General features: G+C 37.4%; 1 protein-coding gene across 3 annotated transcripts; it reads left to right on the forward strand.

Moving 5' to 3' along the window:
* Positions 1-1,300: 1,300 nt before the first annotated feature.
* On the forward strand, positions 1,301-13,561 carry LOC145638988 (protein ESSENTIAL FOR POTEXVIRUS ACCUMULATION 1-like). Of its 3 annotated transcripts, none has more exons than XM_081690073.1 (10): positions 1,301-1,463; positions 3,754-3,842; positions 3,961-4,827; positions 4,899-5,028; positions 5,119-5,244; positions 6,251-7,024; positions 7,148-9,827; positions 12,264-12,457; positions 12,547-12,606; positions 12,800-13,561. In XM_081690073.1, the coding sequence occupies exons 1-10, from the start codon at positions 1,403-1,405 to the stop codon at positions 13,183-13,185; spliced, it is 5,367 nt and encodes a 1,788-aa protein (XP_081546199.1). In that variant the 5' UTR covers positions 1,301-1,402; the 3' UTR covers positions 13,186-13,561. The 3 variants fall into 3 exon arrangements, with proteins under 3 accessions (XP_081546199.1, XP_081546202.1, XP_081546200.1); XM_081690076.1 differs by having other exon boundaries at positions 12,264-12,414; positions 12,513-12,606; XM_081690074.1 differs by having other exon boundaries at positions 4,899-5,019.
* Positions 13,562-19,597: the final 6,036 nt, after the last annotated feature.

The following is a 19,597-nucleotide window of genomic DNA, read 5'->3' on the forward strand; positions in this document are numbered from 1 at the left end:
ATGATTGGTGGTCCCACTATTTTGCTAGGGACAAAGCCATAAGGGAGAGTCGATTGAAGGGTAAGGGTCAATTGGATGTGGATGATGTCTTTAGCCATGTTTTTTCTGAGGTTGGTGAGGGGAGTACCCATTCTACCCCATACCACAGTGCCGAGTTATGCCATTTTGGCTACCCTCCCTTTTATGCTCGTTTGCTTTTGTGTTGTTATTTTGCCACCTTGTCGCTAAGTTTTGGCTTTGGGGGGGGGGTAGCTTATGTTTATTGTGTTGCGTTGGTTTCCCCCTTGCTTTTATGGTTCACTATGGCTCTGTCTTCGATTTTGTGTCTCTTTTTTTATGATGGTTTATGTTTGTTGAGATTGTTTTCTGATGATGATGACATGATGTTGGTCTGTCGGTTAATACTTGATTCTCTGATTGCCTTATTGCTTTCTTGATGGATGAATTTTTCCTCTGCTTTATGATTTCACTTCTCTAGTTCTATGATCATGATTTTCTTTAAGGATCAAATAATAATAACAAATCTAGAGTTAGCTTTTGATTTAGATTTTTAATTTTTTTTTAATACAATATAGTGTTGCATAAGCAATTACTCGTTAGAGGACGATAATATTGTAGCATAAGAGTTTCAATGACATTATAATTCTAAACCTTTTCAATATAAATACTTTATAATTTAAATTAAACCCTTTTGTCTTACTATTGATAAAATATACCCAAAAAAAAGAAAAAGAAAAATTCTACGGTCATAACGGTTATAGACTTACGGATTTTAAACGGTTCGGTTATAACCGATTACGGGTTGTAAACGGTTCGATCATAACTAATTACGGGTTATAAACGGTTCAATCCTAACCAGTTACAGGTTGTAAACGATTTGGGTTAATCAGGTTTTTGTCGGGTTTAAACGGTTTCGGTTTACAATGGGTCGGGTTGCTATCGGGTTCAAAAGTACTCGGTTCGGGTTATTCTCGGTTTCGTGTTGTATCAATTCGGCTTGATATTGGGTACGGTTCATTAACAGTTCTCAAACATTCGAATCGGTTCAGTTTTAAGTGTTTAAAAATCGGGTCGGGTCGGTTTACGATTTTAAAATAACAGGTTTTTAGCGGTTCGGTTTCTTTTCGGAACAGTTCAAAACAGTTTGAATTCACCAATTCAGATCCATTTTTGACAGCTCTAGATGGGGGGTATATTTGAAAAACTAACTCTTGTCTGCCCAATTTTGATATTCCTTCCCGTCGAACTACTTTGCTTTGGTTGCTTCCTTCCTGTTATCACTCATTCACTCTCTTTTTAAGGGTTTTTATTTTGCGCCTTCCTCCTCCACTTCGACTCTCCTCTCTTCTGTGGAACCCTCTTTTTCTCTCTCCTCTTCGATTTCCTCCATTTTCGATCATCAATGGCTTCCTCCGACTCTCGCAATCCCATCACTGTTACTCCTCCCAACCAGATCGCCAAAGGTATTTCCTTTATCTTCTTCTTCACTCCTTTTTTCTCTCCCCTCTTTTCCCCATTTCGAGTTTCTAGGGTTTTCACCATTCTTCGTCTATTTTAATACTTTAATGGAGTTTAATTGCTACTAATGGGGTTCCTTTTTTGTATTTTCGTTTGTTTTCTTATGTAAATTAGTAAAACCCTAATTTTCTTTTGAACATTTTTGGGCTTTTTCTTCAATTAGGTTTATTTATTTATTTATTTTTTTAATTGGATTTTTTTGTAGAAATTCGGTTGCCATAATATCTTATTTGCTTAAATGCGAAAACTTTCTGCCATTCTCTTTAAATTAGCACAAAGTTTTAAACTTTTTAGCAAGACAAGGATTTGATTCTGCCGCCATTGGTTTTGTAGTATAAAACTTTCTTAAATAGTCAGGGTTTTTGGATGTTGACCTCGTAAGTTAGTTTTTGTTTCATTTTTCTAGTGTTTTGCATTATAAAATTTCTGGGGTTTAACTTCTGAGTTGATGTGTTTTCCTTTAATTGCTTTTTTCTGTGAAAGTGGGATGTGATTAGCCGTTTTTTTTTTAAAAGAGTAATATATGAGGTTTTGGTTTAAATGAGGCTAGTGACCGCTTGATTATTATTTACTAAAATAACAATGTAGACGAGTATAAGAATGTAATTTTCATCATCCTGGAAATGGGGTCTAGGTATGTTTGCACCATTATCTTAAATCATAGGATTGTGACAGGGTTTTTGTAAACCTGTTACTTCCTTTTAAACCATTGGATATGTGCTAGCTGAAAAATATGGATTTACGAATGTTTTAAAAGGATTCAGTGGAGTGTGAAATGGTGATTATCGTTTTGTTTATGTGTACACAATGGTTAAAATGATAGGAAGGGTGTTGAGAGGTGTCGGAAATAGTAATTATTGTTTTGTTTTTATGTACACAATGGTTTAAATGATAGGAAAAGTGTTTATATTATTAGTGATTTTGTATTAGGGTGGTAGTAGGGAAAGTGAGAGAGTGTTAGGAGTGATGGCGGAGGAGATGGAAAAAGGGCGGTAATGTTATGGTAAAAGGTGCTAGGTTGGTGTTTGATGGTGAGGGCGAGTGATGATGAGTGAGAAAGAAATCAATAGTTTGTTTGGAAATATATGGTGTTACACGCATTAAATAATTTTATTTGAACTGTGTAGTTTGAGTGCTTCACTTTTTTATGTTTGTACACTATTATGGAATATGGATGGTGTTAGTGGTAAGCTGGAGATTTTGTGATTTAAAAAATTAAAATAAAATAAGTCATTGCATTTGGGATCATACACAGGAATCTCTAGCTCAACATTTAAGTGCTGGATTTGAAAGAGTATATTTGGAGGTTCCTGTGCATAACACTAGAATGTAAATGTTATCTGGAGATACACAGTAATCTCTAGCTCAACATTTAAGTACTGGATTTGAAAGAGTATTTTTGGAGGTTCCTGTGCACAACACTAGGATGTAAATGTTATCTGGAGAACTTAAAACCTCAATTTATTCAATTAAAGTGGTTGTCTGGTTGATTTTTTTTTGTTAGATAGGTGTCCATAAACTTTACTACGTAAGTACGTATGGGCTAAATGGAAAGAAAGTGGGATCCCTTGAGGCCCATAATTTATGCCATTATCACAATAGCAAATTTATTGTTAGAATAAGCAGAAAAACCTTAAATTATACCTAACTTACAAATGGTCCAACATTAGTAAAGACGCCAACATATAAATTATACCTAATGATCTGTCAGTATTCGTATCTTCATATGAATGAGTCTCAGTTCTCCTTTAGTAATAATTTTTTTTAAGTAAAAGCTACTATAGTTGACTTTAGCATACACACCAAATGAGTACCCAGACCAAAGTTTTGATCTTTCTATCTCTCTTGCTCTCCTTTGGTATTATCTTTGCTTTTCTATGTGCTTATGGTGCATAGACATATCCAATAAATTAAGGTTAGGCTCCACTTTTGCCATGAAATGATAGGATGTGCAATTTCGTATATGCGTCAGCTGAGGTTGAGGAGGCTAGATACTCTGTTGTAGTGTACGTCTTTTTATGGTATAATGAGCTTTTGTTGAATGCAATACATTCTCACATTTTAAATTGCTAGACTAGAATATGTAGTTAACATCTTAGAAACTGCTCATCTTAAACAATTTTCTGCCTCTGGTGGAGAATGGTAGATCTTAAAGAATAAAACTGCTTTTTAGTAATAAGCTTGTCTACATTTTTACTTTTTACCTTATTTTAAATTTATTTATTTATTTTGCAGATTTCCCTGGGCTAGACAATCCTATTCCGCTTTCACCTCAATGGCTCCTCCCTAAGCCAGGGGAGACTAAGACTGGGATGTCACAAGGGGTTTGTATAATTATCTTTACTTTTTGTGGGTAGATGTTATGCAATTGATTTTCTTTTGTAATGAACTTAAGATTAACCTTGCTTTGTATCTTGCATGATGATTTTTATATTTGTACAGGGAAATCGCCCAAGTCCTTATCCTGGATACGGTGATGGCCCAGATGTCATTAAGCCTCCAGGACATGGTGAGGAGATGCATGATAGCCAGAAGAAAAAAGATGTTTTCAGACCAACTTTTCTTGATCAAGAATCTGGGCGTCGTGATCGCTGGCGTGATGAAGAAAGGGACACTAACCCATTAGGTCGTAGAGACCGTTGGAGGGAGGGAGAAAAAGAGATTGGTGACGGTCGGAAGACTGACCGGTGGATTGATAACCCGTCCAGTAAGAACTTTGGAGAAGCACGTCGAGTTCCAGCTGACAGATGGGCTGATCCTAGTAGGGAGAATAACTATGATCAGCGCCGTGAGAGTAAGTGGAACACACGCTGGGGTCCCGATGATAAAGAGATGCCTCAAGATAAAGGGCAGTCACTTACAGCTGCTAGTCATGGGAAGGATGAGAGGGATGGTGATCATCATCGGCCATGGAGGCCTAGCTCTTTGCAAAATCGTGCAAAAGCAGAACCACCACATAACCAGCTTCAAATGACTAGCAAAGAAGGTCCTACATTTGGCCATGGGAGAGGTCGTGGGGATAATGCAACTTTTTCTGTTGGTCGTGGAAGGGCTACTTTTGGTGCTGGGAGCATCAGTAACTATTCTGTTCATTCTCATTCCTCAGGTTTTAATTCTGACAGAGGTGATAATGGTCATGAAGAACCTTCTCCTTTCAGTTATAATAGGACAAAGTTGCTTGATATTTATCGGCTGACCGAGATAAAATCTTCAAATAAGATATTGGATGGAATGAAGCAAGTTTCCTCTCTTACTCAGGAAGAACCTCTGGAGCCTCTGGCACTATGTGCACCTACTTCAGAAGAATCCGTAAGTTAAATATATGTTATTATGGTGTGACTTTCAGTTTTATCATTCTCATGTTTGGTTATACTACTTAGGTTATTATGAAGGGAATTGACAGGGGGGAAATAGTAAGCAGTGGTGCACCCCAGAATTCTAAGGATGGATCTGCTGGACGAAGCTCAAATGATTTTGCTCAATCAAGGCGAATAAAACATGGTACCAATTGTGTGTGTTGTTTTATATTCCTTTCATTAGTAGTTTATGACACTTTTTTTTAATGCAGTTACTCAAATTTAATTTTTGTCTTTTTGACAGGCAGCAGAGATGATGTATCTCTACCTCCAGATGAAGCCCATGATAAAGGTACATATGGCTCAAATGTCACGATGGATGGCAGTGAAAGTCATCAGATGTATGCTGAGAATAAATATAGAGTTCCAGGTAATACCTTTTGTCAATATTTTGTTAGCTTGTTTATAGATGTTTCTAATTTCCACATGGGGTATGAAGACTAGGGCTTGCTGATTAAATTTACAGGGGTATGCACTAATTTTTTTTGTCCTCATTGTTTAAATTTAGTTGAAAATTTTCTTACCAATCTTTTAACTTAATTTGAATTTAGTTTGATTAGATCATCATTACTGTTGTGTGTGATTTAAGTTTGACTAATATTATTATAATGTATTGTCAATTAATGAACCATATGAATCATATCTAAATAGTTTGATGATTAAAAAGTAAAAACTGGAACAGTTTTACATTCTTCTTCATAATTTTTATATTCTCGCTTAGCACACTTTTTACTGGTAAATGGACAATTGAACTGATATCACATCACCAATAACCAAACATTTTCTTCTTATCATTGTTCAAGTCTTTTAGCTATTTCTACTCTTCTCACTAATGTGTGTCAATGGGATGTTCCGATAAAGAAAATGAAGCACGGTCTTACCCATTATTTAAACTGTAATCTTGATTTGAGATTTCTTCACTTTGTACAAAAATAAGTCTGAGAATTTTTATATGTAATTTAGATCTTAGAATGCCCTGCTTCATTTTTGTCAGTTAAGTGGTTATGGATGTGGGTTCAGTTTCATCATTAACTTGGATTATGTGAGGGGTGATAGGAGGAATGCTTGCTTTGATTTTTAGGTATTGCTTATGGGTGGATAGAATCTAGTGACAGCTACTATGGAGTTGCATTATTCTATTTGCATCCTTTTGGCAACTTGATTCTCTTTTCAGTTTGTTTTGAAGTCATAATAGGGGAATGAAAAAAAATAAAAGTATAAAAATCTTTGGTGTATGATTTGGACTAATGGTGTGTGCTATTTGATAATGTGCTCTTAGCTTGTGTGAATTGAGCTGCATTTATGACTTTATGGGTCTTTTATTTTGTTTGTCGCTAGCTCATCATCTAGATGTATATTTCTTTGCTTGAAAGCAGCTGCAAGAGATGATGATTCTTCTTTAAAGAAGGGTGATGAAGTCACTGATGACAAAGATTCTGGCATCAAGGGACGTGTTTATCCTCAGTCGGGAACTCCCTGGAGATCACCTTCGCTGGAAGAGCATGCTCACTCACGTGATTGGTTTAATAGTCCAAGTGGTGTTCGCTCTAGAAGCTCTGACATTGGCTGGACACAAGCACCAAAAGATAGCTCTAATGTTTTACCTGATTCATCTTATGTTCACAATGAACTCAAATGGCAAGCTGGTGAAGATTCTGCTGTCAGAAAACATCCTGCTATGACAGCTGATCGGGAGCAAGAAACAAGGAAACTCTTACAACCTTCTCCGGAGGACATGCTTCTTTATTATAAAGATCCACAAGGTCAAGTTCAGGGTCCCTTTTCAGGTAGTGATATAATTGGGTGGTTTGAGGCTGGGTATTTTGGCATAGACTTGCGAGTTCGGCCAGTAAATGCTCCAATTGACTCTGCATTCTTCTTACTTGGTGACGTGATGCCCCACTTACGAGCTAAGGCAAGGCCACCACCTGGGTTTAATACAGCAAAGCAGAATGAGGTAGCTGATGTATCTAGCATTCCTGGTTTAAGTGGATTTGGGAAGCCCCTTCCTGTTCCTACTGGGGCTGATTTGCTTGGAAATGAGCATAGGCTTACCCGCGGAACTTCAACAGAAGCAGAGAACAAATTTCTGGAGTCATTGATGGCTGGAGATGTCAGCAGTTCTCACATGGAGAGATTTGTCTCAAAAGGTTGCTACCATGGCTAGTTATTGATAGAATAATGTTTTTATTTATCTGCAATTTGTTTTGGGGATTTGCTAATATTTCATAATGTTATTTAATTTAATCTATTATTTTTGCTATGATATACAGGACTGCAAGGATTTGTAGGACAGACTTCGAGTGGTATGCCTCCCCCGGGGGCTGAAAGTGCAGATGCCCTCAACCTCTTGGCCCAAAGAATCAACCTAGAACGACAAAAATCATTGAATCAATCTTATCCGTACTGGCCGAATAGAGATGGAGCCCCTGTAGTTCCAAGCCCTGACATTGTTAGGAACTCTTCTGTGCCACAGGCAAATCTCCATTCAACAATTGGTGATATTCCCCAACAATCTCTTCCTCAGAATGTTGAGATGATGTCCATTCTTCAAGGATTGTCTGATAGGCCTTCTAGTGGGGTGAATAATGGATTAAGTGGTTGGCCAAATTTCTCTGTTCAAGGTGGCATCGATCCATTTAAAGATAAAATTGACTTGCATCACGGACAGAATTTTCCTCAAGTGCCATATGGAATGCAACAGCATAAGCTGCAGCCACAAAATCATCCATCCATGACAAATTTACTTGCCCAGTCTCTGGACAACCCTACCATTGTGCCTGACAAGCTACTCTCAGCTGGTCTTACGCAGGACCCTCAAGCATTAAATGTGTTACAGCAGCAGTATCTGCTGCAATTACAATCTCAACAGGCCGTCCCAGGACAGCTGTCATTGCTGGATAAGATTCTACTGCTTAAACAGCAACAAAAACATGAGGAGCAGCAACAGTTATTGCGACATCAACAACTGTTGCTTTCTCAGGTTCTGTCTGAGCAGCAGCTTGTTCAACGCTTTGGTGATCCAGCTTTTGGACAATTACAAACTTCTGCATCACCTATTGGAAATACACCTGGTGACCAATCTTTGGCTCAGCTCTCACCATCAATGTTCCAAATTAACTCTCAAGTTCCTGTTTCTGGTGTGCCAGATGATAGGAATATCAGCATTGCCAATATGCCTCCAAAACTTTCTCAGGATTTGGGTTATCAAGTATCTGCAGAGGGCTCTTCTTTGCACCTACCTCATCAGATGTTAGGAATGCCTCAGAATAACTGGCTGTCTATGTCAACATATGCCGATAGCAATAAGAACCACTCTTTATCATCAGGGTCAGAAATAATGGAAAATATTGCCCCCTCTGAAGCAATGGAGAAACCTTTGAGTGCTGCTGCAATTGAACATTCCAATTCTGATTTAAGTGCACCGTCTTTTTCGGACCAGGTGGTGGAGAGCAATTTAAAAACAGCCCCACTTCCTACTTTGGCTGCAGACACAGGGATGAGTTTGTCAACTGCTGATTTTGTACCTTCAGAGTTTTCTGAATCATCTGCTAGCAGATCCTCTGTGGACCCTCAGGGAAATGAGATAAAGCTTACATCTGCCAGTGCTCCTGAGGAAAACTCTGTCAAAGAGAGTCGTGAAGAGCTATCAGCTTTAAAAGAAGTAAAGAACGTTGAAGCACGTGAGGTTAAGAAAACTTCTGATAAGAAATCAAGAAAGCTCAAGTCTTCCAAGGCACAACCATCTCCTGACCAGGTGAAGGGGGCTTCCAAAGTGTCTAATTTGCAGAAATCTAAGCAATCTGAAGCTGAAGGAGCACTTAGTGCAAACAAGTCGGATGTGTCTGTCACTGCCAAAGGTGCATTAGATGGAAGGCTTATGGAGATGGCTAGGGAAATAGAGAATACACCAGAAATTGAGCTTTCTACTTCACCTAATCATACTGGCAGTGCTTTTGAATCTATGGAGGGCAAAGGTGAACAGAAACAGAGTGATTCTACTACACAGAGAAGTGCTCAGGTGAATTCTGCTCAGAGGGCTTGGAAACCAGCTGTTTCCGTGAAGCCGAAGTCACTTTTAGAAATTCAACAAGAAGAGCAGAAGAGAGCACAAATGGAGATCCCTGCTTCTACTGTCTCTGCCTCTGTTAGTCCTATGAGTTTCTCCTCTCCTTGGGGTGGAGTGGTTGCTCATGTGGAACCGAAAGTGGGTAAAGAAATTCACCCAGATAGTAATATTAGTGAGCATATAGGTAAAATGGAGTTACCAAAGAGCAAGAAGAGTGGGTTACATGATCTTTTGGCTGCAGAAGTTTTAGCAAAGTCTAGCAACAGAAGTACTGTGACTGACAATTCTATAAGTCTCCCTCCTTTACCAACAATGTCTAGTCAGCCAGATGTGGTTGATGATGATAATTTTATTGAGGCTAAAGATACCAAGAAGAGTCGCAAGAAAGCTGCAAAGGCTAAAGTTGCTGGTGGAAAGGTTTCAGCATCAGTGTCTTCTGCTGATGTGGCTGTTTCATCCAGTCCTGTTGAGAAAGTAAAAAGTACTAAGCTTATACAAGCTGTAAAGGAAGTATTGCCTGTACCATCATCTGGTCCATCTCTGGGAGACTTTGTTCTATGGAAGGGTGAATCAACTAGCCCTTCTCCAGCTCCTGCATGGTCTTCAGATTCTGGTAAATTTCCCAAACCCACATCACTGAGGGATATTTTGAAAGAACAGGGGAAGAAAGGAACCCCAGCTCAGCCGTACGCACCAACATCAACTCCGCCAAAACTTAATACCACTCAGACGCGACCAGGCTCCTGGTCAGTTTCAGCTTCATCCCCATCAAAAGCTGTATCTCCTATTCAGGGCAATTCCCAACTCTCTACACATTCCAAGTATAAAGGAGAAGATGATCTGTTTTGGGGTCCACCGGATCAATCAAAGCAAGAAGCCAAACAGTAAGTCTTTCCCAACATACATTTGTCCTACATTTTTTTTCAGCTATTTTTTTTTCCCTGGCAGTATTAATGGACAGTGGCTTTTCATGGGATTATATTTTGTTTCTATTACTCATAACTGAGTAGTTTTCTTATGTGAAGTATGCAACTGACTCTTGCATTAGCTAACAAGTCATATTGGGTAATACTATTGTGTTAATAAATTTTCATTACTGATGATTGAAGACATGCAATGGTGTATAAGTGCATGTGGGAGCACTAGATGAGATTGATGTGAATGCTTTTAGCTCAAGCAATTGGTTCTCTATGCTTCCTTTTTTTCGTTTTCTTTTAAATTTAAGTTGTACCATGTTGTTCAGTTTTAGAAATCTTTTTACTCCTGTCCCCAATTGAAATTCGCATTTAATCTAACCCCCCCCCCCCCCCCCCCCCCCCCCCCCCCTCTCTTTTTTTTTTCAGTAAACACAATGGAAGACCCAAGTTTTTTGTTCATTAAATTAAGTATTATTTCTATCTCATTTACCTTACAAGTGACCAAAATTCAATAACTCCATAGTTGCCTGAAAATTTTAGTCATTCTTTTCTTCCTTATATATATTCTTATTCCAATCCCATTATGCCCAAAGTCATTCTTCTCTCTTCTATGGTGTATAAGTGCATGTGGGAGCACTATTTATACATTTCTCTTTAACTATTTTTGGTGTTTAATGCATAAGAAAAGATAATGTGGGATCTTATTAGATTTATCTTTTTTTTTTGTTCTCCCAATATCATATTTCTATAATTTTCACTAAAAACCAGTTAAAGGACAAAGTTTTACATTGGCAAGCTTGAAACTCTAAATGGTGCAAAAAGATGGAGGAAGTGTTATTTAATCGTCTCTCTCCTCATGACCAAAGCTATGACCAGTGGCTTGCCTTGCTCTGATAATAACTGAAAACCCCACTCTCAAGTTCACCTTTAGGTAGCCAAGCTCCACTTTGTTATTTTTTTATTCACCTTTTTAACATGTGTGCTAGAGGATTTGGGAATGGGAGTAAACTTAAACTAAAAGCATTGAAGGAAGTAGGTGGAAGATTGCTATTTAATTAAAAGCTTAAGGTTAAGTGATTTTTATAGAATTAGTTATTGAAGGTCGATAGTAAAAGAAAAATAGGGGAAGGTCATTGAAGATGTAGCCAAAGCTGGTCATTTGATGGTGGAAAACTCTTGCGAAACCATCTTATCTAGAGTGGCATCAACTATTTTTTTCTTTCATTGGTAGATTGCTATTAAAGGTCTAGACTCTAACCATGCATTGGATTTTTGGATTTGGGGCTGAGGTGAATTCAAATTGGGGTAGCAATTTATTTGAAATAGACAATGTATGTTTTTTTAAGTGTATGTGACTGCCCAAATTAAAGTGAACCCAAGTTCAAATGTGTTCCCTCCATTCCTTATGAAAATACATTTGGGTAATGTACACATTTATAGGAATTTTAATGCAATGCATTGGTTTTGAAGCAAACAATAAATATGGTAATGATATTCAAACTAACAATTGATATTTTAATGTTAAACAATATTGCATACATTAAGCTATGTGACCAAGATAGTCAAAAGTAGGCAGTATAATGAATCACAATGAGCATGTTGTTTTTAATTTTTATTTTTTTAATGATATTGTATGTTTTTGGGTGAGAGTTAGAAGTGGGGCTAGTTCCTTTTTACACTTTTCATTTTGTTGTTACTGTAGGGACAACATTAACAAGGATTTTAAAGGTTATACCATGTTTTCTATTCAGTATTCGTGCGTACTTGAGAAATACTATGATATCTTAATTTAGTGATTTTTTTTGCTGGATGCATGTTAAATTATGCGACCAACATTCGCCTCTTTGAAAGATTTTACGTACAAGTTGAAAGTTTCATAATTATAGGCATGTTGCAAATATTGCATTAAACACTGGAATATCTTGTGTAAGCTCCCTTGAGAATTTGGGAGTGGCCATTGCGACTCCTTTATTTGCTATCTAGGATATATATATTAAACTTTCTTATTTTTTCTAGATATAGAAGTCAGTGAATGAGTACAAAAGGGCTGTTTTTCTGTAATCCATTGATTATTATCATTGCACTTCAAATTTTGAACTGGTCAGCAGCATGTTGTGTGTAACTAAATGAGAAAAAAAAAATAAAAAAATAAATCAAAGGCTTCTAAAAGAATTTGAACTTCTCCTGTAGACCACATTGTATTCTGGTAGGCGTGGTAGCTTTAATTGTTCAATCTTCTATAATAATTTAATGTTTGATCTTTTTATGTGTTATTCAGCATGATGTTTTTTTATTTATACTTTTCTGATACAACAAAGCACCTGCTGATTGATATTTTTGAAACGATCAGCTGCTAAAAAGAGATTTTAACTTGTTTTCCTTAATGATGTTCTGTGTGAGTAGGTCAGTCTTTCCTCAACTTGGCAACCAAGGGAGTTTGGTAGCCAAAAGCACCCCTGTAAAAGGAACTCCTGCAGCTTCTATCAGCCGACAAAAGTCCACTGGTAGCAGGGCTCCGGAGCACAGTATCACATCTTCACCTGTCTCTTCTCAGGTTTGTGGGAAAGGGAAACGAGATGGAAGTACTAAGCACTTGGGTGAGTATTAACCTTTCTAAACTGAGATTGAATTAAACTTCTTTTCCATCTTTAGGATGCCCTTACCTTTTCTGTATACCGGTGTATAGAGGCAATGGACTTCAGACATTGGTGTGAGACTGAATCAGTTCGGCTTACTGGAAGCAAGGGTATGAAATGCTGCATTTACTGCATGTCTTTTATATTTTCTCTGTTTTTGGATGACCTATGTTAATATTAGCTTCATTCAATTATGGTTGATTTTTCTAGCAGTGGATTTACATTTTGATCATATCAGTGATACATCTATGCAATTTGGAATGCCCTTTTTTTGCTTACGCTAAAATATTTCACTCTTTTCAGACACGAGTTTCCTAGAATTTTGCTTGAAGCAGTCCAGATCTGAGGCTGAGACACTTCTTGTAGAAAATCTTGGATCTTTTGATCCAAATCATGAATTTATTGAGAAGTTTTTGAATTACATGGAGATGCTGTCAGCGGATGTGCTGGAGCTTGCCTTTCAAAGTCGGAATGATCTGAAGGCCTACAACAATGGTGCCAGAGACATGAATTTCGACTATTCACGTGGAAGAGACTTAGATAGAGACGGTGTAGTGAGTGCTGATGGGTCGACTAAAGGAAGGAAAAAGAAGGGAAAGAAAGGAAAGAAGGTGAGCCCCGCTGTATTGGGGTTCAATGTCGTAAGCAACCGCATCATGATGGGTGAAATCCAGACCTTGGAAGATTAAAAGAGGTGCCCGTTTTGTAAATACATTTGTCTGGACTTTTGTAAATGGTTTTCCTCTTTAGGCCTTCTATTCCTCTCCATTATAGAGCAACGTAAGCAGTGACCAGTCTGTCCGCTGCTTAAGCCAATTTTGTGTACTTGTATCTTGTAAGGGCCCTTTGTTTTGTGGCTTCACATAGAACTAACTAGCTTTGGTAAACCTTTTTTGACCTTTTGGCCGCTTTGTTTTTCTTTTAAAAATATTTTGAAATTTGTATTAATAGAGATAGCACAGCCCATAGTCTTGTAGCCATGACATAGTGAACGTAGATGGACTGAAATTCATGTTGACTTGTATGCTTTTCATGAAATATTAATAGGCTAATGTTAGTGACTAACTGTGCAGTTTTAAATTTGCTATAATTTTATACTTGCTATTTATTTTATATTTTGTTATGTGTGAGCTTTTGTTCCTAAATAACTGAGTAGCCAAATTTGAAACACATGTAAATGTACTAGTTTGATTTTAGATATCTGTAATTAAATATTGTTTAAAAAATATAAAATAGGGTTTATATTTTGTAAAATTTGTTAGAAAAACCTTTTAAATGGCTCATTTTGCAAGAAAAAACCTTTTAAAGCATTCTTTGTTGTAAAAAACTACCACGATTACTTTTTTTGTTGAATGAAACTTAGACCATCTTTTTCGGCATTGAGCCATTGACCAAGACTTTCCGATGTAGACTCCTTTATTTTCCTACTTGCAGACTACATCAACTATCTTTTTCCTCCATTTTTTTTGGCTCCCTTATTTCCCCTCTGTATATACCAAAGAAAGCCCTTCCCATGTCACTTAATTCCAAATTAGGGTAACTTTTACCCCAAAATCAGATCAATTAATAGGTAAATTAGGGTTCTTCATCATTTCTTTTACAGTTGTAGTCTTCAAATCTCAATTCCAAAAAAAAAAAAAAAAAAAAAAAATTCCAGAAATTCAACAATCTAGGGCAACAATTTCACAATTCCAATCAAAATTTTCAGCAATCAAAACAAGTTTGCATGTATCATTTAAGCCATCACAATTCAAAATCAACAAACAAAGAACAACAATTAGGTAAATTTTGTTTGATTTATGTCGATTTTTGGTAAAAAAAACCTAACAATTTAAATCCAAATTGAGCAAACAAAGAACATATCTGGGTTTGTACTTTACTACGTAATTGGGAAACGTCGATTTGCGTCCAAGCATCTTCTTCCTTCGTCCTTTACCCATTGAAAACATCAAAAAAAAAAAAAAGAGCAAGTTTGATTATCTTGAACATGCAGTAAAACCCCAATTTTTTTTGGGTGATTTTCAAGCTGAGTTTAATAGTGATTACTTTATACTTACCTCAATTTGTTGATCAAGTATTAATGGTGAGCTGAGACAGAGAGAGAGAAACCCAATTTGATGTGATATGCAGAGCATTCATGGAGGAAAGGAGAGGAGAGGAGAGGAGATAGAGAATACAGAGGAAAAAGTTTGGAGGGAAAATGAGGGAAATAAATAAAATGGGGAGTGCAATTAACAAAACAAAGGGCAGCAAATAGGAAAATAAGGGAGCCAATGCCTTAAAATCTTGGTCAATGCCGGAAAAGAGGGCCCAGGTTTCATTTAACAAATAAAGTGATCGTGGCGCTTTTTTATAACAAAGAATGCTTTAAAAGGTTTTTTCTTGCAAAATAAGCTTTTAAAAGGTTTTTTCTGACAAATTTTCCTTATATTTTTAAAAATTTTATCAATACATGTTTTATAATATGTATCATGATAAATTAATTTTTATAATTTACTTAAGAACGACCATCAAATTTGCACATGAATTGTGAAAAAAGTCCAAACGTATCAGTTATGTAAAAACGGAGGAAGTATTCCGTATTATTCTTTTTTCTTTGTTTGGCTATTATGTGCAACATCAACTAAAAACTTTTTTCTTTGTTTGGCTATTATACAACTTCAACCAAAAATGAAAGACTGACATTATGTGTAACTGACAGGGTAAAGTCGTATCCCCTAATCAAAAGTAATACCTAAATCCTCTAACTAATGTAGATAAGGAAGTAGGGTCGAACTCCACAGGGAAACAAGTCTTTTTACTCTTAATTATTTATTATAATCTAAATTATCTAAGTAACCAATATTTTTAGGTATAAAACTCTATACTACGAAGAATAAGTTTAGGGAGAAAAGAATCAATAATAAGGAAGCTTAGGGTCACAGGTTCACCAATAATTAATATTCCGGGATAAAACGAAGTAATTAATAATTAACAATGCACAGATAACATGATTAACAGGCTCTCGCAATTTATTAATCAACATAGATCTAACAGGCTCTCGCAATTTACTAGACCTAAGTTCCTATTGAAAATAGCCTTTAATATTAAATTAACATCTGCTCGATTCATCAATTCAATATTGCTAAACATTCACAATCAAATTACATCTGCTCGATTCATAATCTAATTGCAAAGAATTAAAACAATTCAATAGGAAATTATCATGCAATATCAATAATCAATAATAACAAAGTATCCCTTCATATTAATTATGGATCCCCATAAACCCTAGAATGGAACTACTCACTAATCATCATAACTAAGCCAATCAAGTAAACAATTAAAAGCATAATCAAGAAAACAATTAAAATAGCTGAAACTAAAAAGGGAAGAAATTGTACCAAAAATAAATATGGAATTAAAGGAAGTATTAAGAACAAAAGTTTAGAGAGAATTTAAGAGAGAGAAAAATACTAAGTAGAGAGAGAAAGTCTAAGAAAGAAGGTGACTAATAATTCCGTACAAAACATATTTAAACCTCTCCTAAAACAAGAATTAAAACTAAACTAATCAGCTTCTAAGAAAACACGCGCCCGATCGGGCCCGCCTTTTTTACAATGCCCTTTACTGATGTGCCGCGCCCGATCGAGCTTAGCTCGCCCGATCGGGCGCGCCTCTTCCTTGAGGGTCCTTATGCGCGCAGCCGCCCGATCGGGCGTATGCTTGCCCGATCGGGCCCGGTCTTCTTCTTCGAGGCTTGAACTTCGATTGGGCTAGATTTCTCGGCCCAATTCGGATTTCCTCTCGGGTCTCGAATACTTGGTCCAAATGTCTCGTGATCCCAATTACCGAGCCCTTAATCACCGGCTCTCACCGATCCTGGGCTCCAAAAGTGGTCGTGTCCTTCTAGCTTCTGTAGTCGATCCAATAAAGCCCGGGAAAATGCTCCAAGAGTGCAATTTCCTGTAAAATACAACTAAAAATACGAAAACACTAGAACACACAAATTAGTAATAAAATTGGCCCGAAAGAGCCAAAAACACTACTAATAACGACCAAGGGACGGGGATAAAACACTATATAAACTAGACATATCAAACTCCCCCAAGCCAAACCTTTGCTTGTCCCTAAGCAAAGAGCTCATCAATGAACACATAAAACATACTTCACCCCAATAATCAAATCAAAAACCAACGATTTAAGGCAAATCTAGTGAACATGCTTCAACATCAATCAATCTTATTCATCTAATCACCCTTCCTCCCCAACAATTGTCAAGTAGAGCAAACCACAAGAGCATATAGAATTCAAGACTAGTGCTCACACACTCAACTCTCATTTATGTGGCGAGTAAAGAATGTACTCGATCGCTCTCTAACCAACCCCTTTAATGTGAACAATGCCCTCCAAACTCACACTCTCGTGTGTATTAAAACATTGAACGCTCATCCTACTAGTCGACTCGAAATATGGCAAGTCATAACTTGCATTGATAAACAACACTTTCATATTTACATAACTTCTATGCACAAGGTCGGAAGGTCTTTTAAGCTTGTAATGTAAGGCTAGGGTAAAGGTAGGATAAATTTGGGATTATGTGAGAGAAAAACTATGCTAAAAGGGAGCCAAATCCTAATAAACCCATGATAAAAAATAATGATCATACACATCTCCAACATAACCAACTCCAAACAACAATCCACCAAATATACTCTAAACAATATAAACAATCCCAACACTTACAATTTCACTCATAAGAATATAATAATATGGAATAGAGTGAATTGAAACAAACTTTGAACCACTTATTCTTTTTCTTTCTTTCTTTTCTTTTGATTAACCTTCACTTAGAACATTTGAACATCAAACATTTTTTTCCTTTTTTTTTTCTTTCTTAGAAGTTCACCTTTTTTTTTTTCAAATTTCTCACTTTTTTTTTTTTTGAACTTCTTTTTTTTCATCACACATTTTTTTTTTTTTAAATATATACAACCTTTAAACTCATCAAAACAAAAATATGATCAAGAACAAATTACTTCTCAAAACCCACCCAAATTGTGCAAATAATGTGCACACTACAAACTCCCTCACCTCACTCACTAATAGCTCCCCCAAGCCAAGCTTGGGACTAGTAACCAATGGGGTAATTAAGGCTCGTAATGTGGCTATAAACAATAAAAAGTCAAGGCAACAACATGGGTAGCAAGAAGGGAACAAATGTATCTAAATAAGTCTGAAGGCTACCTAAAAGAATGAACGCCTTCGTCCTCCTCATGTGCATAATAATAAGTCATGAAACACTACTCATAGTTGCAAATCAATACTCAAATTCTTTGACATACCAGGAATTATGGAACTATCACACATTTCCTAACCAAATCAACTAGTCAAGCACTATATTCACAAGTAGTTGGACAAAATTGACGCATGTTTAGGAATCCAAGCAATCAAACTTCAAATCATGACCAACAAATCCACAATATTCATCATCAAATACCAAGAATCAAAACAATTTTTCTCAAGTACGGGGCACAGGGAAGCATGATTTACAATTAATTGGAACGTATTTTTGAATTTTTTTATTTTTCAATTTTTTTGTATTTTTCATATATAAGAAAGCAATAAAAACTACACTAGGAAAGCAAATAAAAACTGTACTAGAAAGCAAATAAAGAGAGAAAAGGAAGAGAATTACCAAGTGAAAGAACACCCCCCAAGCCAAATCAAGCAATGCCCTCATTGACTTGGGAGAGTAGCCTACTCCTCATCCTCATCCATCCTCGAATAGCCCCTGCCGTGGCTAGAACCGGCTCCTCCATGGCTAGAGCCACCACCTCCATACCCCGAACCACCTGCATAGTAGTTAGGGTCCTCATTCCCACCTATGCCCCCAAAAGGAGCATCACCCCCATATCCGTGGACTGAAGAGTAGTCCACGTAAGTACCATACGCACCGGGGTGAGAATACCCTCCTTGGGGGTATTGGAACCAATCGGGAGTAAGTGAATCGGGAGGAATAGCCCCCTGACGGGCGTAATCATCATACATGGGATAAAGGCCCCTCCCTAGGTTCCTCTCTATATGACCAACCCGCCCATCTAAGGTGCTTAACCTAGAGTCTAGGTTTTGCATCATACCCTCAACTCTCCCTTGCCCCGTCTCGATGCGGTCTAATTGGCTCCTAAAAGCCGAAAAGTCATATGAGGCATTGGGGTCGACGTTGTAATCGACCGAGGAAGTGGGCATGCCATAGGTAAAGGGTGGAGGTGGTTGGTAGTGTGGTGAGTGGTGAATGGGGGAATGGTGGGGTTGTGGTGAGGGGTGTGGTGGTTGAACCTCACCTTGACCATTTACCTCAAAAGTATAAGAGGGCTTCCCCCTCTCAAATTTGGTCAAGGAGGGGTTGGGTAAGGTAAAGGCTTGGTCTCTCCTACCCGATTGTCGGTGGACTATATCCACCAAGTATCACTCCCCACAGGTTGCACCCAGTTCAAACTCCCTAAATAAGGTAGGTCCATGAGGTTCGATCCCACAACTTTCCTATGCCCATCCGGGTTCCAACCTAGGTGTTTCCTAGCAATGTGGGTCACTAACCCCCCAAAGTAAATAGGTGCTCTAGACCTACTAGCCTCGGCCGCATTAGCCACCCTTTGGAAGTGATTGGCTATCCTATGGGGTATGTTCAATTTTTCAGCAGTAGGAAGTATATAGGATGCCAATAGTTCCAATTCATCTCTCCTAACATTTGCCGGTTCATGCCTCCCAAAAATAGTGAGGCCGGCAAATCTTTGCCAAAGTTTTGGGACGGGATGTTGAATCCACGTCCCTTTGGCATGCTGGAGGTTCACTAAATCCTCCCCAGTTAGCCTCTTATAGACCACGGCGGTGTGGTCATGAGAGGGTTCAATAGGTTTATCCGATTTTAAATCAAACAACTTTCCAAATTCTTTAACAGTTAGTCTCACATCGTTGTTTAATAATCGGAATTGTACATGAGTAATTAGTGCATTCATTTTAATAACATTAAAACTTGAGATAAATTCCAATGTGAAGTAATCATATGTATCATGGCACATTTGAAAAAAACCACTCATGCCTATACCTTTGAACAATTTTTCC

This window comes from Chenopodium album, chromosome 7 (genome assembly GCF_948465745.1).
Source record: "Chenopodium album chromosome 7, dcCheAlbu1.1, whole genome shotgun sequence".
Classification (NCBI taxonomy): Eukaryota; Viridiplantae; Streptophyta; class Magnoliopsida; order Caryophyllales; family Amaranthaceae; genus Chenopodium; species Chenopodium album.